The following is a 25,575-nucleotide window of genomic DNA, read 5'->3' as shown; positions in this document are numbered from 1 at the left end:
AAGATGTGACATATATATACAATGGAATATTACTCAGCCATAAAAAGAAACAAAATTGAGTTATTTGTAGTGAGGTGGATGAACCTAGAGTCTGTCATACAGAGTGAAGTAAGTCAGAAAGAGAAAAACAAATCCCATATGCTAACACATGTATATGGAATCTAAGAAAAAAATGGTTCTGATGAACCTAGGGGCAGGACAGGAATAAAGACGCAGACTTAGAGAATGGACTTGAGGACATGGGGAGGGGGAAGGGTAAGCTGGGACGAAGTGAGAGAGTAGCATGGACATATATACACTACCAAATGTAAAATAGATAGCTAGTGGGAAGCAGCTGCATAGCACAGGGAGATCAGCTCGGTGCTCTGTGACCACGTAGAAGGGTGGGATAGGGAGGGTGGGAGGGAGGTGTAAGATGGAGGGGATATGGGGATATAAGTGAATATAGCTGATTCACTTTGTTATACAGCAGAAACTAACACAACATTGTAAAGCAATTATACTCCAATAAAGACGTTTGAAAAAAAAAATCAATAAACTCAATAGTAAGACCTGTCTACTTGCTACAGACAGACCCTGGCCTATCTGATAGTCTACTACTAATAACAACAAGTATTGAGGGTTTTACCCCATTCCAGGCATAATTCTAAACACTTTTATATGTTATCTCATTAAATCCTCAAACAGGCCCATGAGGTAGAGACTATTGTTATCCCCACCTTATAAATGGGGAAACTAGGGCACAAAAATTTAAGTGACTTGCCTATAGTCTTACAGCCATTTGAAATTTCCACACTAAACTATTCTCTCAAACGAGGCTGGGAAGGGTATCCCTTTCTAGTTATTTAAGCACACCTTCTGTCCAAGCCAAAGACCATGTTCTTAGTTGTAAGCAAGCTCCTTTTATGCCCTAAAAATTCAGCCTAATTCTTCTCTCTTGAGCTGTCCCCCTCCACTCTTCTTCAGTTTCAAGACACACAAAGTACCTTCCCCAGGCCTAGGTATTGGGTGTGGCTCTTTAGATTTTCTTTTCTTTGACAGCCCTAAGAGAAAACAAGTGTATGTGTTCTTTTTAGCATTTACAAATCCTTATGAAGGTAACCTAAACAATGAACAGGAAGACTTTAGTAAAGGAACCCAATCTGAAATTCTCATGGTAAAGAGTCCTGACATACTTTCTTAGCTGGTAAAGCAGAATATTTCTTGCTTTCATTCTTTTTTTTTTTTCCTCTGAAGGTGAAATTCATTAATTCAACGTTTAATAAATAAAAATCCTTTTAAGTTAGACAATAGATATGGTGGGCTAGGCGATTCCAGTACCCCTTAACAACAACAGTGTCATCTAAAAAAAATTAGGGCTACTACAGACTACAACTCCTTCATAACATTAATAACTTTTATTCACTTCCACAGATACTAATTAATATCCACAACAACCCAAAGATCTGTTATTATGCCCATTTTATTGGTGAGAAGTTGGGGCTCATAACAGTTTATCTGTTTCCAAATCCAGTGCTCTCCCATTAACTCACAGCTTTTGTGTCAAGAAACTTCCTGATCTTCCAGAAAAGATCAGATCTGGGTGAACACCAGAGTGGATTTCCAGGAGCTAAAGAAAGAGGAGGGGGCTCAGGATGAACACCAGCCATAGAGGTGGGACCAGGGGAGGGTTTGAATGGAGGGGAGAGGTACCCACAGGAGATGGAGTTGGCAGGGGTGGGTTCCAAGGGTAAAGGTTGTCTACTCAGCTTTTACACTTGACCAGTCTTATCTCTGTTCCTCAGCCTGTGATGGGTTGAGTCTTTCGCATAGAGATTTTTCCCAAAGGAATAAAAAACAGCTTTTCAAAAATAATTTGCTGCCCCAAATTTGAATCATGTACATGTACCATATACAACCCACTCTAGGGCAGCCATATCCTACACTATAGACAGGGAACAACAGTATTATCTACTTGGAAGGTGAAGATGAGTGAAGTTCTCTTTTAAAACTCGTATATATATGTATATATATGTATATATATATATGTATATATATATATATATATATATATATATATATATATATACACATATATATATATCTGAATCCAAGTTGTAAAGTCCAGAGTTTACCCATGATGGCAAACTCCAGAGACCTGGGGCCAGAGACCTTGTCTATTTAGTTTGCTTCATAATGATGCTATGCAAAAATGTCAGTGACGACCATGAGGGTGGGCCCCTACAATGTGAGTGCTGATTGACTGGGTAGGCTCTAGGCATTCCTTGGGCACTACCTGAGTGATTTTAATGGGGTAAGGATTAGTTGAGTTTTCTTCAATCTCCACTGGTTCTGGTGCTTTCCAAATATTCTCCTTCACCATAATATCCACAGATGTGCTGTCACTAAAGGAATGATCATTCTGGCCTCCCATGTCCTCCACTGAGACCACCAGCTTGTAGGAAGGATTCTTCAAAGGATCCAGTTCCTGGGATCCTATGGGAAGTAGGAGAGAAAAGAAAAGGAAATGTCTCTGAAGATGATACAGATCTAGGTCTTTTTACTGACTCATAGAATCATATGAGGGCATCACTTAACTTACCTTCTCGAGTAAGTGAAATTGCCCCTGTTTTGTTGTTGATCTGAAAGTACATGACATTGTTGACCTTGGGAAGCTGCATGATAATTTGATAAATAAGCTGGCCATTGGGTGTGGCTGGATCATCCAAGTCTGTAGCATTGACATACATAAAGGGCTTTCCTGTTTAACAAAATGTACCCAGAAAAAAAAGATATTAATTGAAACCCAAACCAACCATAGACACATTTGCCTTCTAAGAGGCAGAAATAGAATGGAGGAAGGTGCCATAATTCATATCAGTGTTGGAATAATTCTTTATTCTGCCCCTTTCCTCTAGGATGAGGTTTCTTAAAGTATGGTCCAGGGACCTCTAGAGGTCTTTGAGACTGTTTTTAGGGTCATACATGTGTAAAAGACCCATTCAAATCAAAACATAATTTGATGGATTTTAGCATAAAGGAATATCCCCAAAAAGGCATTAATATGGTTTCAGATTATACATTGCAACTAGCATTTAAGAAACCACCACTTGTTGAGTTTTGGTCTAGTATCAAAGAATATCCACAATTATGTGAAGCGTTATTACACTATTAACACTGTGTAAGGAGAGTTTTTCTTTAAATATTTCAACCAAAACAGCATACGGCAACAAAATGAATGCAGAAACAGAAATGAGAATCCAACTGTTCTCAATTAATCCAGACATTAAAGAGATGTGCAAAGATTAAAACAATGCCATTCTTCTTAACATTCCTTTTGTCTTTGAAAATAGTTATTTTTATTAAAATATGCTTATTACTTTAAATCAATTACTAAATAAATATTTTTAAATTTCTCAGTTTTAATTTCAAATATGATAAATATTGATAGATATAGCCAGTGATGTATTGGAGTCAACTCGTGAGACCTAGTTGAATTTTCAGAAATTTTGTGAGCCAATTATTAACACCAGTGGTAGCTTAAAATAGGTTATGGTGAGAGTACTTATACCACAGAAATTGACAAATTCTACAAATCAGGTTTTTTTCTCCCCAGAGAGACAGCTATTAAAATTTACCAGCACACCACCGGATATAACCAAAAGTTTCTTGGAGTCCACAATAGTTTTTATGAGAATACAAGGGCCCTGAGACCAAAAAGTTTGAGAATCACTGAATTAGAAAACCCTATTGGTAAAGAATAAGACCTGGAAGATTATTACTTGGCAGAGTTTAGTGGTGAGCCTTTGGTATGCAACCTCAGGGGCAGAGACACGTGAAATTGCTCCACATAATAAAGTGGAAGGAATATTCTTCCTGAGTTATTGGAAGTGGGCATTGAAGAGTGAGAGCGATTAAGTGACACAGAGGGAAGCTTGACAGTGAGTTGATGGAAATGGCCAAAAGTCTTTCTGAGAACTCACACTCTAATATTCATGTTTATTTTGTGCACTGTTATGACATGATGCTCCTTCATTCCTCTAAATCTTCAGTAAAGCCTGCCACACACACCTATGCTTTGATGAGGGGCTTTTGTAGAAATGAAAAGTAAAAGAGTGAAGGGATGAGCCATAGCTAGGAGCTGAAGACAGAGAAGAATAAGAACTGGAAGCCAGCAGTGACCATGAGAGTGTGGATTTCTGGGAGGATGTGGGAGAGTAAGCTTACCTTTCCAGAGTGTTCTAGAGTGTTCTAAAGCTGTAAGGTGTTCTAAATTCTCACCCTAAAATGGTGATTCTTAACTAGGGGTGATTTTGCCCCCCAGGGGACATTTGGCGATGTCTGAAGACGTCTTTTCTGTCACAATTTAGAAAGGAAGTGTTGCTCCTGGCATCTGGTGCATTGATAGATGTCAGGGATGCTGCCTAACATCCTATAACGCACAGAACAGCCCCTAACAAAAAAAGAATTATCAGGCCCAAGATGTCAATAGTGCCAACGTGGAGAAGTTGTGTCCTAGAGCAATGGGGGTAATAAAACAACTCCCAGAGGATTGCTGTGAAGTTTATATAAGATAAATAAAATTTAAATAAGATGGTAAGTACTTAATGAATGATAGTTACACATGTTAGCCACACAAATCTGCCCCTCTGACTGTTACACTTCCATCTTTCCACAGATATCTCCAGGCTCCTGCCTATTACCTGGGCGAGAATTCTGCCTTACTGAACCTTCATACTTTGGCTGGAGAAACACAGGTCGATTGTCGTTGATGTCCTTCACTTCTATGGTGATGGGGACTGGGCCCTCCACTGTATTGCCATCAGCATCCAGGGCTGAGACCTGATGTTGACAGGAAAAGGAGACCTCCTTGGTGAGCCTGGACCTCATATCACACAGTCAAAGGTCACTTGAAGGAAATTAGAGCCCAAATAACCAATAACCTGGTCACTACAGGGGAGAAAGACACCCATAAGAGCCCAAATTGGGAGCTGCTAAAATAGAGTCCCTATCAGTTAAACCAATCTAATCATGACTGTGTTTTTCCAGCAGTGGGGTTGGCTGGACACTGGACACGCTTTTTTTCTAAATAGCTGGAATCAGTAAAATAAGAACACTTTGACCCTTGAGGGTATGAAAATATGTCCTGTTACAGAGGCATTTTAGCGGTGATCTGCAGAGCCAGTAGTAAAACTTAAACAGAAAGCTTTTGGCTTGCTCTTTCCCCACAATTAGCTCTCTATCATTCAAATAGAGATACAAACCATGAAAACTAAGGGGGAAAGAGAGAGAGAAGGGTCTCTCTAGGCAGCCTCTGACTTTGGTCATTGATTACTTCTGCTTCTTGCAAGGCCCAAAGGAGCTCCATCTAGTACCAGTGCTGCCTTCTTTGTGGGTCCAGAGCCCACCCAACAGCCATAGGCAGACACCAGTGAAATATCAGAGAAGTACTGGCTAGTTTTGAAACAGGTGCCATCATTTTGATCCAGGTGCCATCCAGGTTTCCACTCATTTTGATGAGTAATGCCATCTAAGAGCCTTAGCAATATAAATTGGGCTACTCTGGTCAAAAAGCCTAAAAAAGAGGATACCTTTGCCACACGCCTCTCTAGTTGTTAAAAAATAAAATTAAATTTAAAAAAGACAAATGAGATTTGCAAAGCATGTCATTAGTGTCAGGAGAGCTGAAACAGGATTCTGTGCTAGGGAAGAAGGTGCCAGTGATACTTCCAGGACAAAGAGTGATCAGAGAGATTAGAGTTAGTGTTCTTTGTCTGGTCTCAGTTCACCTGGAGTTTGTGAACAGCTCTTGTTTCCCTGTCCAGGGCTTTGTTGTGATACAGAAGTCCATCTGGTTGTATCTGAAATATGTCATCTGTCTCCCCAGTTAGTTTGAAAGTCACAGCAAGAGGACTGGCCTTAAACTGGGAAAAAGCAAACATTAGATTAGGTTGTAAGGAAAAACAATGTTGTAGAATTTGTAGTAAGTCACCAATTTCAGGTAACGTTTTCATTTGTACAATCACTAAAATAAGAAATTCTAAGCTTTTAAAGCGATACATTCTAAAAGTCTGCTTGAACGTTAGCTATGTACATTCAAAATACATTTTCCCCAAGAAACAATGTGTGACATAATTCAGTACATTGACGAAAGCCAATAGATGCTTTAAATTGTAGCTAAAGTTAGATGAGATTTTTCCGGGAATATCGGAAAGCTATAATACTACTAGCTTTTAAGTAACATTAAAAAGGGTAGCTTCATTGCTAGGATAAAAAAGATGTCATTTAGTACTTCTAAAAATTGTAACAAAGATTAAAAGACATTTTAATATTAAGGAAAACAACTTAAAATTGGCTTTAATTGATAAAGTTCTATATGACAATCTCACTTAATTTTTCAGAAGTAAAGAAAATCCCAATGATTATTCATGGGATAGCTATAATACTTTTAAGGCCACAAGAATAGAAAATTTACATAAAATAAAGCAGATGTAAAAGTTGTTCAACCTCATTAATAATTTTTAATATATTTTTATATATTTAAAAAATAAACACTAATAGTCAATGTTGTAAAGGATGTAAATAAACACACATATTATTGATGAAAATATAAATTAGCATAATCCTTTTGGAAATAACTTGAGGCATAAAATGTTTGTAACCTTTGATAGCAAATATTACTAAACAGAATTTATTGTAAGGAAATATTTTTTAAACAATAAACTGCATGCTTGTAGTATAGTAGCCTACAATACTGGTAAAGTTGAAAACTCCTAAATGGTCAAAAAAAGAAAGGTATACAATTATATAACACATAGACAATGAATTTTAAGCATTAAAATGTTCATTCTATAAATTATGAATCAGCAAAAGAACAATGATACGGTGTAAAGTAACAAAAGGAGAACATGAGTAAATCTAGACTATGATTGTAACAGTCCCAAGTGTATTCATGTCAGCTGGCAAGAAATGGAATTAAAAAAAAAAAACAGCTGATGTGTTACCTGGGTAGAACTGTGGGTGAAGAGCTTTTTATGAGTGTTTGCTTGTTGATACTATGTTGTTTATATAATAAATGAAAGTGTTACTATTTTGCATTTTAATTAAAAAGCCTGGAAATCAATGGAAAGGTGGAGTAAGGATCTATAAAAACTCCCTCTCCATAAAAGTAATGAGAAACTGGCAAAAATTGTAAATATCAACTTTTTCAGAACCTTGGAAATAAACCAAATGCTTGCAAAATCCAAGGACTATTTAAGAAAATTACTATCAGTTAGAACCAAGCTTTGTAGTTGCTTTGACTTGCCCTAATGGCATCATCCTTTCTCAGGATATGCAGTGGCCTTGAAAACCAACAGCCTCACAACCACGGTACTATGTAGGGGGTAGAAGGAGTTTGGAGTTTGGAGTTTCCCAGAAGTCCTGTCCCCAAAGAACTGATACTATCTAACCTATCTGGAAACTCCCTGGAAACACCTACTCATGCAGCTTGTCTTTATTTGACCCAACTCAGAGCTCACTCACTTCAAACAATTTTCCTCCTGGGGAATTTGTTGAAAATAATCATCAGCAGTTGCTTAACACTGCAGCTACCTGAGACAGTGATAACAGTTGCAAACAAGACTCTAACTAAAACATTTAAAAGGTAAAACTTGAGAATAAGATGTTCCTTGCAGGGGCTGGGGGAGCATCAAAAATCTCCAATAGATTTCTGGGGGTCTAAAAGGCCACATTCATAAGTAGAGCTGTACACATGCCCAGGAAAAACCTTAGAAGGCCCTAATCTCTCACCTCTGACTGACCTTGAGTCTCTGTGCAAGCAGGAAGTAAAGGCTAAGGCAGAGTTGTAAACCATTTGCCACATCTTTGAAGATGTACCCAACAAGTACTCAGAGCCTATTGGCAAAGGTTGGAAGACTTATTGATTCTAGGCTTGTAAGGAAATCTTAATTCAATCATTAGCTGAACACTAAGCTAACCAAACAGACTTCAGTGGCTACATATGGCAAAGAATACAGACTTTACAGAATTAATTCAGGAAAGTCATTAAACAAACAAACAGCAACAACAACAAATCCTGGGAAGAAAATGGGATGTGATTTCTGGCGTTGCCACATCATATTATTTATAAAGTCCAGTTTTCAACAAATGATTGTGAGACATGCAAATAAAAGAAAAGTAAGGCCCATATATAGGAAAAATAGCAGTCAACAGAAACTGTCCCCAAGGAAGTCTAGATGTTAGACTTACTAAATAGGATTTTAAATTAACTATTTTAAACAGGTTCAAAGACAAAAGGAAACTTTCTCTAAAGAACTAAAGTATTATAACAATGTCTTACCAAATAGACAATATACATAAAGACATGGAAATTATTTTTTTTAAAAACAAATAAGAATTCTAGAGTTGACAAGCATAATAACTGAAATGAAAAATTCATTAGAAAAGGCCCAACAGTAAGTCTCAGCTAGCAGGAGAAGAATTTGTGAATTTGATAATAGATCAAGTGAGGTTATCCATCCTGACAGAAAGAAAGAAGAAATATTAACAGAACCCTAGAGACAAATGGAACATCATCAAGCAAACATGCATAATGAGAGTCATAGAAGAAAAGGGAAGAGTGAAAGGGGCAGAAAGATTATTTGAAGAAAGACTAATCAAAAACTTCCCAAATTTGAGAAAAACATTAATCTATGCTTCCAAGAAGTTCACTGAACTCGAAATACAATAAACTCAAAGAGACTCAAACTTAGACTCATCATAATAAAACACAAAACAAACAAACAGGGACTTTTCTGGTGGTGCAGTGGTTAAGAATCCACCTGCTAATGCAGGGGACATGGGTTCGATCCTTGGTCCAGGAAGATCCCATGTGCCATGGAGCAACTAAGCCCATGTGCCACAACTACTGAGCCTGTGCTCTAGAGCCTGCGAGCCACAACTACTGAGCTGCATGACACAATTACTGAAGCCCGTGCACCTAGAGCCCATGCTCCACAACAAGAGAAGCCACTGCAATGAGAAGCCTGCACACTGCAACGAAGAGTAGCCCCCACTCACTGCAACTAGAGGAAGCCCTCGTGCAGCAACAGAGAACAAATGCAACCAAAAATAAATAAATAAAAATAAATAAATTTATTTTAAAAAAAACAAAAAGAGAATTTGGAAGTGCAGAGACTCATCACATACAAAGGATCCTCAATAAACTGAACAGCTGATTTCTCATGGAGGCCAGAAGAGAGTGAAATGACATATTCAAAGTGCTGAAAGAAAAAGACTGCCAACTAAGAATTGTATATGCAACAAAACTATCCTTCAAAATGAGGGTGAAATTAAACTATACTACTATTAGAACAAACAAACTTTAAGATAAAAATTATTACTAGAGAAAAAAAGGATATTCTATACTGATACAAGTGTCAATCCATCAAGATTCTATAACAATTATAAACATATATGCACCTACCAACAGACCCCAAAATACATGAAGCAAAAACTGACAGAATTGAAGATAAAATATACAATTCAACAATAATAGTTGGTGACTCGAAAACTTCACTTTCAATAATGAATATAACAAACAGACAGAAGATCAACAGGAAAATAGAAGACTTGAACAACACTATAAACCAACTAGAAGCTAACAGACATCTATGGAACACTCCATCCAACAAAATCCTAACACACGTTCTTCTTAAATATATTAAACATTCTCCAGGCTAGATCATATGATAGATCACAAAACAAGTCTCAGTAAATTTAAAGCATTGAAATCATACAAAATATGTTCTCTAACCACAATGGAGAAACTAAAACCAAATAGCAGGAAATGTAGGAAAACCACAAATATATGGAAATAACAATACACTCTAATAACCAATAGGTCAAAGAGGAAATTAAAAGGGAAATTAGAATATACTTTTAGATGAATGAAAATGAAAACACAGCATACCAAACTCTATGGGATACAGATTAAGCAGTACGTGGAGGCAAATCTATAGCTGTAAATGCCTATAAAAGAAGAAAATCTCAAATCAATAATCTTCTACCTTAAGAGGCTAGAAGAAGATGAATAAACTAACCTAAAGCAAGCAGAAGGAAATAAAGATTAGAGTGGAAATTAATAAAATGGAGAATACAAAAGCAAAGGAGAAAATCAGCAAAACCAAAAGTTGGTCTTTTGAAAAGATCAACAAAATGGACAAATCTTCAACTGGACTTACCAAGAAAAAAATAGACACAAGAGGGACTTCCCTGGTGGTCCAGTGGGTAAGACTCCCTGCTTCCAATGCAGAGGGCCTGGATTTGATCCCTGGTCAGGGAACTAGATCTCACATGCATGCCACTATTAAGAAGTCCACATGCCACAACTAAGAAGCCCGCACACCGCAACTAAAAAAAAAAGATCCCACGTGACAAAACTAAGACCAAGCACAGCCAAAATAAATAAATAAACAAATAAATATTTTTTTAAAAAACACAAGAATCAAACAACTAAAATCAGGAATGTAAGAGGGGACAGTACTACCAAATTTACAGAGATAAAAAGGATGAAATAGAATACTATAAGCAATTGTTTTCCCACAAATCAGACAACCTAAGTGAAATGGATGAATTCTTAGATAAAAACTACCAAAACTGACCAAAGAATAAGTAGAAAGTCTGAATAGAACTATAACAAGTAAGGAGCTTGAGTTAGTAATCAAAAAAATTCCCACAAAGGAAAGTCCAGGACCAGGTAACTTCACTGGTGACTTCTACCTAACAAGTATGGGAGAATTAACATCAAACCTTCACAAATGCTTCCAAAAAGTAGATGAGTATGGAATACTTCCCAACTTATGCTATGAGGCCAGTGTCATCCTTATATGCAAAACAGGAAAAAAAAAATAACACAATAAAACTACAGAGCAATATCTCATAAATATAGACGCAAAAGTTTTCAACAGAATACTAGCAAACTGAATCCTGCAACATATAAAAAGAATTACATATCATGACCAAGTGGAATTTATCTCAGAATACAAGGCTGGTTCAACATATGAAAATCAATTAATTTAATACCCCATATTAATAGAATAAAGGACAAAACCAGATGAGTATCTCTATAGAGGCAGAAAATCATTTGACAAAATCCAGCATCCTTTCATGATAAAAAAAATACACAACAAAGTAGGAATAGATAATTACCTTAAATGTAAATGGATTAAATGCTCCTACCAAAAGACACAGACTGGCTGAATGGATACAAAAACAAGACCCGTATATATGCTGTCTACAAGAAACCCACTTCAGACTTAGGGACACATACCGACTGAAAGTGAGGGGATGGAAAAAGATATTCCATGCAAATGGAAATCAAAAGAAAGCTGGAGTAGCAGTTCTCATATCAGACAAAATAGACTTTAAAATAAAGACTATTACAAGAGACAAAGAAGGACACTACATAATGATCAAGGGATCAATCCAAGAAGTAGATATAACAATTGTAAATATTTATGCACCCAACATAGGAACACCTCAATACATAAGGCAAACACTAACAGCCATAAAAGGGGAAATCGACAGTAACACAATCATAGTAGGGGATTTTAACACCCCACTTTCACCAATGGACAGATCACCCAAGATGAAAATAAATAAGGAAACACGAGCTTTAAATGATACATTAAACAAGATGGACTTAATTGATATTTATAGGACATTCCACCCAAAAACAACAGAATACACATTTTTCTCAAGTGCTCATGGAACATTCTCCAGGATAGATCACATCTTGGGTCACAAATCAAGCCTTGGTAAATTTAAGAAAATTGAAATCGTATCAAGTATCTTTTCTGACCACAACACTATGAGACTAGATATCAATTACAGGAAAAGATCTGTAAAAAATACAAACACATGGAGGCTAAATGATACACTACTTAATAATGAAGTGATCACTGAAGAAATCAAAGAGGAAATCAAAAAATACCTAGAAACAAATGACAATGGAGACACGACGACCCAAAACCTATGGGATGCAGCAAAAACAATTCTAAGAGGGAAGTTTATAGCAATACAATCCTACCTTAAGAAACAGGAAACATCTCAAACAAACAACCTAACCTTGCACTTAAGCAATTAGAGAAAGAAGAACAAAAAAACCCCAAAGCCAGCAGAAGGAAAGAAATCATAAAGATCAGGTCAGAAATAAATGAAAAAGAAATGAAGGAAACAATAGCAAAAATCAATGAAACTAAAAGCTGGTTCTTTGAGAAGATAAACAAAATTGATAAACCATTAGCCAGACTCATCAAGAAAAAAAGGGAGAAGACTCAAATCAATAGAATTAGAAATGAAAAAGGAGAAGTAACCACTGACACTGCAGAAATACAAAAGATCATGAGAGATTACTACAAGCAACTCTATGCCAATAAAATGGACAACCTGGAAGAAATGGACAGATTCTTAGAAATGCACAAACTGCCGAGACTGAACAACGAAGAAATTGAAAATATGAACAGACCAATCACAAGCACTGAAATTGAAACTGTGATTAAAAACCTTCCAACAAACAAAAGCCCAGGACCAGATGGCTTCACAGGTGAATTCTATCAAACATTTAGAGAAGAGCTAACACCTATCCTTCTCAAACTCTTCCAAAATATTGCAGAGGGAGGAACACTCCCAAACTCATTCTACGAGGCCACCGTCACCCTGATACCAAAACCAGACAAAGATGTCACAAAGAAAGAAAACTACAGGCCAATATCACTGATGAACATAGATGCAAAAATCCTCAACAAAATACTAGCAAACAGAATCCAACAGCACATTAAAAGGATCATACACCATGATCAAGTGGGGTTTATCCCAGGAATGCAAGGATTCTTCAATATATGCAAATCAATCAATGTGATACACCATATTAACAAATTGAAGGAGAAAAACCATATGATCATCTCAATAGATGCAGAGAAAGCTTTCGACAAAATTCAACACCCATTTATGATAAAAGCCCTGCAGAAAATAGGCATAGAAGGAACTTTCCTCAACATAATAAAGGCCATATATGACAAACCCACAGCCAACATTGTCCTCAATGGTGAAAAACTGCAACCATTTCCACTAAGATCAGGAACAAGACAAAGTTGCCCACTCTCACCACTATTACTCAACATAGTTTTGGACGTTTTAGCCACAGCAATCAGAGAAGAAAAAGAAATAAAAGGAATCCAAATCGGAAAAGAAGAAGTAAAGCTGTCACTGTTTGCAGATGACATGATACTATACATAGAGAATCCTAAAGATGCTACCAGAAAACTACTAGAGCTAATCAATGAATTTGGTAAAGTAGCAGGATACAAAATTAATGCACAGAAATCTCTTGCATTCCTCTACACTAATGATGAAAAATCTGAAAGTGAAATTAAGAAAACACTCCCATTTACCATTGCAACAAAAAGAATAAAATATCTAGGAATAAACCTACCTAAGGAGACAAAAGACCTGTATGCAGAAAATTATAAGACACTGATGAAAGAAATTAAAGATGATACCAATAGATGGAGAGATATACCATGTTCTTGGATTGGAAGAATCAACATTGTGAAAATGACTCTATTACCCAAAGCAATCTACAGATTCAATGCAATCCCTATCAAACTACCACTGGCAAAGGGAGGGAGGGAGATGCAAAAGGGAAGAGATATGGGAACATATGTATATGTATAACTGATTCACTTTGTTATAAAGCAGAAACTTACACACCACTGTAAAGCAATTATACTCCAATACAGATGTTTAAAAAAATAAAAATAAAAATAAATTTAAAAAAAAAAGAAAGTAGGAATAGAAGGTAAATTCCTCAACCTGATAAATGGCATCTAAGAAAAACCCACAGCTAATATTATACATAATGGTGAAAGACTGAAAGCTTTCCCTATATGACCAGGAACAAGATAATGATGCCCAATTTTGTCACTTCTGTATAACATTGTACTTGAAATCCTAGGCAAGAGAAAGAAATAAAAGTCATCCAGATTGGAAAGAAATGAGTAAAACTATCTCTATTCACAGATGACATGATCTTACATATGGAAAATCCTAAGGAATCTAAAAAAGTTTTACAGCAAATAAACAAGTCCAGTAAGGTTGCAAGATAAAAGATCAATATACAAAAAAAATCAACTGTTTTTCTATACACTAGCAAAAAGAAATCTGAAAATGATGTTAAGAAAACAATTCCATTTACAATAGGATTAAAAGGAATAACAAAAAAAAAAAAAAGGAATAACATACTTCAGAATAAATTTATCCAAAGAAATACAAGATTTGTAAACTGAAAACTATGAAACATTGTTGAAAGAAATTAAAGAAGATCTAAATAAATGGAAAAACATCCCATGCTCAAAACTTGAAAAACTTAATATTGTTAAGATAGTACTATTCTCCAAGTTGAGATGCTAATTCAACACAATCCCTGTCAAAATTACTTTTGTCTTGTTTGTAGAATTGACACGATGATCCTAAAATTTATATAAAAATGTATAAGGCCCAGAATAACCAAAACAATCTTGAAAAAGAAGAACAAAGTTGGGAGATTTAACACTGCCCAATTTCAAAATCTACTACAAAGCTACAGTATTCTAGAGAGTGTGGAACTGGCATAAGGACAGACATATAGATCAATGGATTCAAAATCAGGAGTACAGAAATAAACTTTTGTATTTATGGTCAAATTAATTTCTGACAAAGGTGCTAAGATAATTCAATGGGGAAAAAATAGTGTTTTCAACAAATGGTGCTGGAACAACTGGATATCCACATGCAAAAGAATGAAGTTAGATCCCTACCTCTCGTATCATGCACAAAAATTAACTAAAAATAGACCAAAGGCCTAAATGTTAAGAGTTAAAACTCTAAAACTGAGAAGAAAACACAGGCATAAATCTTTGTGACTCTGGATGAGGCAATAGGTTTTTAGATATTATAGCAAAAGCACAAACAAAAAAGAAAATAAATTGAACTTCATCAAAATTAAAAGCTTTTGTGCTTCAAATGAACTATCAAGAAAATGAAAAGTAACCTATAGAATGTGAGAAAATATTTGCAAATCATGTGTATGATAAGGAATTTTATGCAGAATATATAAAGGGTTCTTACAACAATAAAAAACAAATAATTCAATTTAAAAAGAGGTAAAGGATTTGAACAGACGGTTCTCCAAAGAAGATATACAAATAGCCAATAAGCACATTAAAAGATGTTAACATTAGTCATTAGGGAAATGCAAACCCAAACCACAGAGAAATATCACTTTACTCCACTAGGATAGCTATCATTACAATAAAGAAACAGATAAGTAACAAGTGTTGGCAAGGATGTGGAGAAATCAGAACACTTACACAATGCTGGTGGGAATGTAAAATGGTTCAGTTGTTTTGCAGAACAGTTTTGCAGTTATTTAAAAAGTTAAAAATTGAATTAACTATGTCCCAGAAATTTTACTCCTAGGTATATATCCAAGAGAATGGAAAACATATATCCTCACAAAAAATGGACATGAATGTCCATGATAGCATTATTTCTAATAGCCATAAATGTCCATCAAATGATAACTGGATATTCAAACCGTATTATATTCATACAATGGGATATTAATCAGCCATAAAAAAAAGGAAAGAAGTACTAATACCTGCTACAATATAGATGAACCTTGAAAACATTACGCTAAGTAAAAGAAATTATACACATAGGGTCACATGTTACATGATTCCATTTATATGAAATGTCTATAAAGGAAATCTCTAGAGACTGCAAGTCGATTAGTGTTTGCCAGGGGCTGGGAGGAGAGGAGAATAGGGAGTGACTGCTGGTTGGTACAGGGTTTCTTTGAGTCTGGTGAAAGTGTTCTGGGATCAGATAGTGGTGATGGTTGTACATTTTTGTGATATATTAAAAACCACTGAATTGGACATTTTAAAAGGGTAGATCTTATGATACATAAGCTATATCTCACACATTACAGAGAAAAAAGAGGCCGTCCTACCGCGACGTCCTCCACCCCCGCAGGTGGGTCCCCCCAAACCGCAGAGCTGCCGGCGTGGTCGCAGGCTGGAGGCGGGCCCGGGGCAGCGCCGCCGCTGGCCGCCCCTCGCTCCGGGCCCCGCCGCCCGCGGACGCTGATCCCCCTGCTGGAGTCTCCCGGGGCCCTCAGCAAGTCCCTCGAGTTACCCTTCGGCCCACGTGGGTCTGGGCCACTCCACACCAGAACCTGGGCGGGACCGCGCAGGGGGTCCCAGCGCCGGTGTCCGCCCAGACCTCGCACTACGGCCTCCTCGGAGAGCCTCTGCCACCCTAAAAGTGCCAACGGTGGTGTGTGCGCAGGACACAGACTGGGGCTCCGTTTGGCTGCCTGTTTATGAAACATTTCAGAAGCCAGAAGAAAATACATTGGTGAGAACGCAGCGAAAGCAGCTTTTCTTGAAAAAAAATGGACAGAAACATCCTGAGGTCTCAGTGCTCAATATATTTTCTGATCAAGAGTGCAACAGATCAGTCACTACAATAGCAGCTTCTCTTGCTGAGTTAGGCAATTCCCTTCTGGCTGCCTGCCTGGAGGCCTTCCAGTCAATTGATATGGAGGTTCAAGAGGGGATCCATCCTTGCCTGGGAGCAGTGGACCTGATTCCCATTTACCCTCTCTCTGGTGTTGGAGTGGAAGAGTGTGGAGCTGTGGCCAGAAGCCTTGCTGAGAATCTGGTCCAGCGTGTTCCTGGCTGCAGTGTGTTTCTCTTTGGTGAGGCTGACCTGCCTGAGAAGCGCACTCTTGTCCAGAGAAGGAAGCAACTGGGCTGGTTCACAAGGAGGGATTTCAGTGCTCTTAAACCTGACCTGGGAGCTGCACCTGCCCGAAGATGTGGTTTAACAGCTTGCTTCAGGGCGTTGTGACAGGTGCGTTGGAATAAAATTGGAATTTCAGCTTTGCCGTGAGGAGATTCATGCCGCCGCTAGAGCAGCCGAGAGCCAATCTGCGGGAGGCAGGAGCTGAGCGAAACCGCAAACTGAGAAACAAACTTTCACATCAGGCATCGATCGTAGCTAGCCCGTATGTGATGAACTGCAATGTTACCATAGATTCTCAAGACTTGGCTCTGGGAAAAGAGATCGCTAGTGCCATTCGGGGCTCAAATGTGAATGGACTGAAGGGCGTCCAAACGATGGCTTTTCGTCACGAAGGGAAAATGGAGATAGCTTGCAATGTAGAGAGTTTTGAAGATCAAGAAGTTACATAAACCTCAGAAGGCTCTCAATACATGGCTTACAGTGTCCTTGGGGACCATTTTTATTATGCATCTCCTCATTACATAGAAGCTCAAGTTAAAAAATTGACAAGTGATCGGGGAATTGGCACTACAAGGAGAGCATTAATTGGATTTACACCCCAAGAGTGCAAGAACTGTGCTGAATACGCTATTAAGGAAGGCATTGGGGAGTTCTGGAAGATACGCAGAGGCATTTTCATGTGATCCAATCTAAGGCTTCATTGAAATTGTAAGGAAAAAATATCGGCCATTACAAAGTTTTCCTTTGGCCAGTGAAGACGAGTGGAAGATCCAAGAGCTTGGTTCCAGCTGTGAATTGGAAAACTGGAAGCCTTCTCTGTCCAGTGACAACAACAGGTGTTTATAGATCGTCCATAGTCACCTTATGATATTTCTAGTCGTCATTAAAACTTCGTGAAATCCTCCTCTGTATCAAGTTCATGCACTTGCATGTACCAGAAGCCCTCCTGAATGAGCTGCGTAAAATGGCCATCGTTGCTGAATCATCTTTAATTATTATGAACAAAACTAAAAACGGGCTCAATTTATTCGGTATTCCTGACCTCTTTATTCCAAAGTCCTGTATTCAACTCTCATTTTTTAAGTAATCATTTTTTTAATGTGCAGTTTTAAAAATCAAGTACTAAGTAACTAAAAAATGGGGAGAATTATAAAATAAAATTACTCCTTTGAAGCAAAAAAAAAGAAAAGAAAGAAAAAAAATTACGTATCTGAGATACGTATCATACTATCCTTAGGTCTGGAAGCCCCTGAGAGTACAGAGCTGGGGACAGTTGAAAATCCTCAGTGAAAGAAGTCTGTAGGTGTTTAGTTCTTTTTTCTTCCTTTCTTTCTTTCTTTGTTTCTTTTCTTTTTTGGAGGACATGTTAATAACCCAAGGATCAACCTCATGGGGCAAAAAGCTTGCTTTGTGCCTCCCTGACTTCAGGTAAGAACATTTCAAGTGATACAGATGAGGGAACTGGGACAACTCCTTCCCACCACTGTAATAAAGAGCCCAAAGTACATCTTACCAAGGCTGGGTTTTCTACATCATTTCCACATAAGAAGATGGAGAGAGCATGGTATGCTATTTTTTTTTTTTTTTGTATATTCCAGATTTTATTTTATTTTTTTGCTATGTAACCTACTTTTTATTTTGGCCTTTTTTTTAATTGAAGTATAGTTGATGTACAATACTACATAAATTATAGGTGTACAGCATAGTGATTCAAAATGTTTAAAGGTCATATTCCAGTAATAGTTACTACAAAATACTGGCTGTATTCCCTGTGTTGTACAAGACATCCTTGTAGCTTATTTATTTTATGCATAATGGTTTGTACCTCTTAATCCCCTACTCCTATCTTGTCCCTCTCCCCTGCACTCCCCCCACTGGTAACAACTAGTCTGTTTTCTGTATCTGTCTTTTCTTTTTTGTTATATTCACTAGTTTGTTTTATTTTTTAGATTCCACATGTGATATCATTCAGTATTTATCTTTCTCTGTCTGACTTATTTCACTAAGCATAATACCCCCCAAGTCCATCCACATTGTTGCAAATGGCAAAATTTCATTCTTTTTTATGCTGAGTAGTATTCCATTGTGTGTGTGTGTGTGTGTGTGTGCATATATGTATATATATATATGTATATATATTATATCTTCTTTATCCATTCATTCATTGATGGACACTTAGGTTGCTTCCATATCTTGGCAACTGTAAATAATACTACTATGAATATTGGGGTGAATGTATCTTCTCAAATTAGTATTTTCATTTTTTTCAGATATATACCCCAGGAGTGGAATTGCTGGGTCATATGGTAGTTCTATTTCTAGTTTTTTGAGAAAGCTCCACACTGTTTTCCTTGGCTACACCAATTTACACTCCCACCAACAGTGCATGAAGGTTCCCTTTTCTCCACATCCTTACCAACATTTGTTATTTGTGTTCTTTTTAATGATAGCCATTTGGCAGGTGTGAGGTGATATCTCATTGTGGTTTTAACTTGCATTTCTCTGATGATTAATGATGTTGAACATCTTTTCATGTGACTGTTGGCCTTCTACATGTCCTCTTTGGAAAAATGTCTATTCAGGTCTTCTACCCATTTTTTAATTGGGTTGTTCGCTTTTTGATGTTGAGTTGTATGATCTCTTTCTATCTTTTTGATATTAACCTCTTATCAGTCACATCATTTGCAAACATTTTCTCCCATTCCGTAGTTTGTCTTTTCATTTTGTCAATGGTTTCCTTTGCTGTGCAAAAGCTTTTGAGTTTAATTAGTTTCCATTTGTTTATTTTTGCTTTTATTTCCTTTGCTTTAGGAGACAGATCCAAAAAATATTCCTATGATTTATATCAAAGAGTGTTCTGCTTATGTGTTCTTCTAGGAGTTTTATGGTTTCGGTCTTACATTTGGGTCTTTAATCCATTTTGAGTTAATGGATTACTCAATGGTAGAGCTACTACCCTATGAGCTCACTGGGCGCAGGGATGGTGTTGGGGTCATCTTGTATCCTCAGTCCCAGCATAGTGCCTTGTAACAATAGGCACCATCAGGAACGAAACTGGGTCATTTGTAGAGATGTGGATGGACCTAGAGTCTGTCATACAGAGTGAAGTAAATCAGAAGGAGAAAAATAAATATTGTATCTTAACACATATATGTGGAATTTAGAAAAACGGTACAGATGAACCTATTCGCAACACAGGAATAGAGACACAGACATAGAGAACTGACATGTGGACACGGGGCAGGGGCATAGGGGGGTGGGATGAATTGGGAGATTGGGAATGACATATATACACTACCATGTGTGAAATAGATAGCTAGTGGGAACCTGCTATATAGCGCAGGGAGCTCAGCTCGGTGCTCTGTTGTGACCTAGATGGGTGGGATGGGAGGGCGAGGTCCAAGAGGGAGGGGATATATGTATACATATAGCTGATTCACTCTGTTGTACAGCAGAAACTAATGCAATATTGTAAAGCAACTATACCCCAATAAAAATAAATAAGAATATATCAAATTCAAAAAAAAAGATGAACGTGTGCCTAGCCCACAGCATTCTTACCAGCTTATGAAGCATAAAAATACACAAATGAACAGAATTTTTTTTATTGGAGTATAGTTGTTCTACAATGTTGTGTTAGTTTCTACTGTACAGCAAAGTGGAGTTCCCTATGCTATACAGTAGGTTCTCATCAGTTATCTGTTTTATACATATCAGTGTATATATGTCAATCCCAATCTCCCAATTCATCCCACCCCCCCTTTCCCCCCTTGGTGTCCATATGTTTGTTCTCTACATCTTGAACAGAATTTTTTTAATGTAAGCGAGATATCTATAACTAAGTGCTCCCTGGCAAGGGAAAGAAAGTTAGTTAACGAGATCACCTCTTGTGTGAGCCCTGCCATAGACTCCCAACCAGTTCCTTTGCAACCTCTTCTGTTTCCCGCCCCCCCCTCCAGTTTGTAGCCCTGAATGGAAACTTGATTCAGGCCCGCTGCTTTGAGGAGAAAATCTAAGAGCCTTAGAGGTCAGGACCCTTCCTGTCTCTGCAGCCTCCTCTCCTACCTTCTTCTTTAGGATCTCTGCTGGCCTTCTGCCAAAACTCGGGGCATGCCCTGCCCTCTCCCAGCACAGGGCAGGTGTCCAAGCTGTGCCTTTGCTGGGACACTCTTCTCTTATTAGCCTCCAGCTCTCAAAGCATTTGCTCCTCGCTCAGTGGCGGCTTCCCTGACTGCAGAGGTCAAAGCCTCTAAAATACCCACAGCAGGGCACAGAGATACACATGCACCCCCAGCAACTCATACTATGGAGCCCCTTGGCACTAATTTGGTACCAAATGAGAGAAGGTGGGATGAGGCAGCTTTCAGTCTCTCCTCTGTGGACGGGAACTGCCGAAAACAAATGCTTGGACAGTTAACAGAAGGCATCCACCTTAGATGGTAGTTTAGCAACCCTCTGTTGCTACCCCGGTGCATGGGATGGGAGATCATGGGCACACCCAGAGGCTCATCAAAGTATCCTCAGCCACTCCAAGGCCAAGCAGGCTTCCCCAGGGGATTTCTGGTCCGTGCAGTAGTATGTTTTTCTCCCTCTCTCCATTACATTTCCGGGATTATTTCAGTGCCCTTAAAGCTGAAGTCTCTTGCAGTCCACCCCTCAATCTGATGCTTTTCTCAGTTAACTAACTAAATGAGATGACTGCCACCCAGTGTGCCTTGTCCAACCCATGGGTGAGGGCCCAGGGATGGGCTCAGAGGAGGCGGTGAGGAAAGCAGGCCATTCCAGCGCTAATCCAGAGAACCCTCATCTTCAAATGCTTCAAGCAGCCAGCTCATTGAAGAGACAGATACTCAGATGGCCATGCCACTCCAGAGACAGTTTCCCTTCCCACACTGGGGGAGGAGGCGGAGTCTACAGGCACCAAGGTCCCCACCCCAGAGATGAGAGTACTTGCCCCAGACACCACTGAGGAAGTCCGAATGAGGATGTCAGGTACAGCGTCTTACAACACTGAAGCCACTCATCTCTGTGTTTAACTTAGCTTCTGAAATCATTCTTGGTAATGAGATCTACTATGCCTATATTTTATTTCTGGGTGTACAGTAGATAAAGGAGTAAAAGTCCACTGAGAGAGCCTGCAAAATCAAGATGACAGTGATCAAGAGCAGCCATTACCTGGAATATGATTTGACTCGGTCCTTGGCCTTCAAAAATAGAAAAGGTCATGGGCTTCAGGGGTCCACTAAACTTTCCCTCTTGGCCATATCCAGTTGTCTGTTAAAAAAAGAAAGAAAAAGAAGATTAGCATCACCATCTACTATGAATGTATATGTGTCACTTGCTGATTTTCTTATGGTTCCAGGACTGATATACGAAACCTAAGATTCTAACCGGGCTCAAAACAGTGTGAAATCTAGTCAAAACAGGCAGGAAGGGGTTTAATATTTGTTGAGGCTCTACTATGTCAAAATGGTTTGCTTAGAGCCTAGCACTGCTTTTCTCATTTAACCATTCAAGCAATCACCCTGTGGGGAGAAATTAACACTCCCGTTTTATAAATGAGGCTCACAGAGGTTAGCTACTTGCCCAGAGTAAAACCCATAAGCAGTTGACATGGCACACACACTGGGTTCTAACTGAAGGAAAGTTCATGATCTTCCCACAATGCCACTATGCTGTTAAATTCTACATGGTTTTACATAAGCTTCTTTTTTTTTTTAATTTTTTTATTTTTGGCTGTGTTGGGTCTTCGTTGCTGTGCACAGGTTTTCTCTAGTTGCGGCGAGCAGGGGCTATTCTTCGTTGCGGTGCCAGGGCTTCTCACTGCAGTGGCTTCTCCTGTTGCAGAGCATGGGCTCTAGGCACATGGGCTTCAGTAGTTGCAGCACGTGGGCTCAGTAGTTGTGGCTCTCAGGCTCTAGAGCGCAGGCTCAGTAATTGTGGTGCACGGGCTTAGTTGCTCCGCGACATGTGAGATCTTCCCGGACCCGGGCTCGAACCCCTATCCCCTGCATTGGCTGATGGATTCTTAACCACTGCACCACCAGGGAAGCCCTACACCAGCTTCTTAAAACCCTTCTATTCCACTCCTGTTGGTTTATAAGGAAATCCATGGCAGATTCCCAGCACACTAGAGTTCAGGCACCTCAAAGACAATTGAACATTTAAGGGGAAAAAATATGTAGACGTGTTTAGTACAACGCTTGCCTGGCACCCAACAAGAAGAGCTCACACTTGCTAAATTAGTATATGCTGAGCTTTGTCCTAAACACATTGAATCCCGACAACAACCCTACAGGGTAGATTATTATTGCCAGCTCTGTTTCACCGGTGATTAGACTGAGACGCAGAGAGGTTAAGAAATTTGCCCAGGTAGTGCAGGAAGCAGGATTCGAACCTGCAACTCCAGACCCGGCCCTCTTAGCCACTACCCCCACTACACACCAGCAAAAGCAGCCAAGACAGCCTGGGGTGGGGGTCGGGGGGGTGGGAAGCTGGCAGCATGGGGATGTGCAGGAGGGTGCATTCAGCAGTAGTTCCTGCCATCCCTTCGTCTCCCACCAGGACTGGTCACTAACGGGAGTCGCGAGGCAGAGCAGAGCAGGCAGAACACAGGAAGGGACAGCCAGCCGTAAACCCCCACAGAGAGCACCCTCTGGAACGAAGGATCTAGCACCCACACCGATGCCAGTCCCCCCTCCTTCCCGAGTGGTTCTTTAGGTCTCCTACTTGTTATGGGAATCAGGGGTGGGATAGGTTAGAATCAGAAGTATGATACGGAAAGTTAATGGTTTGGGGAACTGGACAGGTAAAACCAAAAAAGAAAGAAGAACTGGCGAGAAGAGAATTTATTTTCCATTTCTTTATGAGGAGCTAGTACACTCTTATCGTATAGAAACACTGGGAATAACCCAAAAACAATTAGGATGAAATCATGGGGAAGAAGGTCTTGTACTATATCCCTTGGTTCATTGAATCTTGATTAAGTTGATCTGGGTTGTCCAACAAAAAAATAGTAACAAACAAGAATACAGAGGACTTTGGAATTTGGTCTCCTCTCCCTCAGAGTTGTGTCAGGCCCTTGGGTTAGCTGACCCCAGCCATCGCCAGCCTCTCTCCCTTGGGAAGACAAGTGATCTCTTTCCCAGACCCCTTTGCTGCTAGGAGGGTGACCAGTGACCCAGTTCTGGTTTGCGAAACAAAAGGTGGAGTCTGCTGTGTCTGGGTGGAGGTGGGGGAATGGTTCTGGTCAAGATTTTGTATTCCTGATTAAGAAAGACAGATGTGGCTGGCATCTGCCCTGTTCTTCTTGCTCAAGCAATGGACCTCATGTCTGTAGCTGTGGCAGCCATCATGAAACCACGAGGGGACAAACCAGCTCAAACAACGGTGGAGCAAAGAGAAAGAAGCCCAAATCTCTGATAACATCACAGAACTGCTAAACCTGCCCGGGACTGCCCACGGCAGGCTTCTCGTTGTCTGAGAAAAATAAATCCCTATTGACTGGAGACACTCTAAATTTGCTTGTAGCTAAAAGCATTCTTAACTGACACAATAATTATATAGACTTCTAGCTCATCAGTTCCTCTCAAAGTGTATTTTCCTCTGGGGGGGCTCTTCCTCCCTTCCACTCCTTTCCACATCTTCTCCAGCTCCATCAGTTCCTCTGGAAGGCAGGACACAAGAAGTGGGTGCCATGGTTGGTAAAGGACGAGGGCAGTGCTTTTTGAGGGGCTACTGCTTAACAGCAAACGGTTTCATCAACTTTCTGCTCACATCAGCAAGCAGTCCATCTTTCAGCTGATCACACCAGTGACGGCATCTATAGGAAAACTACATTAGTCAGGCAAACCTCACAAATAAGCCTGCATTTTTCCCAGGTGGACGAGCTGACTCACCTATGAGAAATAAAGGATATGTCTCAGCTGCAATGTTCAAAGTTGGGTTGGGTTCTCGTATCAGGGCAACAAATCTCTCTTCCTGCCCATTAACCTGGCTATCTGAGCTATAAAGATTTCAAAATGCATGGGCACATCATGAGTCATCAAGCCATACATCCATAATTGGGAAGAATGCTATGGTGGAAATTTGTGAAAAGAGTTGGAAGAATAAAACCCACCATCTTGCATAAAAAGGTGAAAAGTAGGAAGAGAATGGAACTGATATTTTTGAGTGTTTCCTGTATGGCAGCTATGGAACTAGACCCTCCACACACATCATTTCTTCTGATCCTCAACAATATCAGGGAAGCTCTGGAGAAGTGCCACAGCAGAGGCACATGTAATTGGTGCTGCTGTGGGATGGTGCCAGCTCTGTTGGACCACCAAGCCCCAACTCTGCACCATGTTGCTCCACTGCCTTCCAAGCCAGCAAAGGGTGCATGCTGTTGTCAGATCTACCTGCCTAGTAGCCACCGTCATTGTACTTTCCAGCAAGAGTGCTCTGCAATGTTTACATAGTATGTATGTCAGCTCTTCTTCCTTCCGGAAGAAGCATAGTCCCAGGCAAAACTCCAAAATAGTTGGCTTCTCCTTGATTTCCCTGCCTCCCTACTCAGCACTCTTTCCCAAACCCTCTCATCAGTGCCCTTACAATATATTCATGCAGTGTTTCTAACCCCCTATGAGAACCAGTTCTCAGGAAAGGACAGGAGAGCCATTCATAGTATAGAATAAATGACTGGCAATCACTTTAAATGGCTACCTCTGCTGATTAAAAAAACTTTATGCTGAAGGAAAGAAGCTCCAACGGAACTTCCAGCCTTCA

The 25,575-nt window shown here is 39.2% G+C and overlaps 2 protein-coding genes across 8 annotated transcripts in view; one reads left to right on the top strand and one right to left on the bottom strand.

Annotated features, from left to right (window-relative positions):
* CDH17 (cadherin 17) overlaps positions 1-25,575 on the bottom strand; it is a 145,913-nt gene that overhangs the window by 62,646 nt on the left and 57,692 nt on the right. For all 7 annotated transcript variants that reach the window (XM_082363292.1, XM_082363293.1, XM_082363288.1 and 4 more), the window contains 5 exons: positions 21,985-22,083; positions 5,769-5,903; positions 4,683-4,821; positions 2,582-2,740; positions 2,276-2,475 (listed from right to left, as the gene is read on the bottom strand). In XM_082363292.1, the coding sequence (XP_082219418.1) occupies positions 2,276-2,475; positions 2,582-2,740; positions 4,683-4,821; positions 5,769-5,903; positions 21,985-22,083 (732 nt within the window). The remainder of the gene's footprint in view (positions 1-2,275; positions 2,476-2,581; positions 2,741-4,682; positions 4,822-5,768; positions 5,904-21,984; positions 22,084-25,575) is intronic.
* On the top strand, positions 7,290-20,739 carry LOC309614620 (formimidoyltransferase-cyclodeaminase-like; the record flags this gene model as incomplete). Its single annotated transcript, XM_082363198.1, has 2 exons — positions 7,290-7,350; positions 16,181-20,739. The coding sequence occupies 2 exons, from the start codon at positions 7,290-7,292 to the stop codon at positions 16,912-16,914; spliced, it is 795 nt and encodes a 264-aa protein (XP_082219324.1). The 3' UTR covers positions 16,915-20,739.

The sequence above is a fragment of the Balaenoptera borealis genome, assembly GCF_965194805.1.
Source record: "Balaenoptera borealis genome assembly, chromosome: 17".
In the NCBI taxonomy this organism is placed as follows: Eukaryota; Metazoa; Chordata; class Mammalia; order Artiodactyla; family Balaenopteridae; genus Balaenoptera; species Balaenoptera borealis.
Note: the sequence above shows the minus strand (reverse complement) of the source record. Positions and strands in the feature narration are given on the sequence as shown.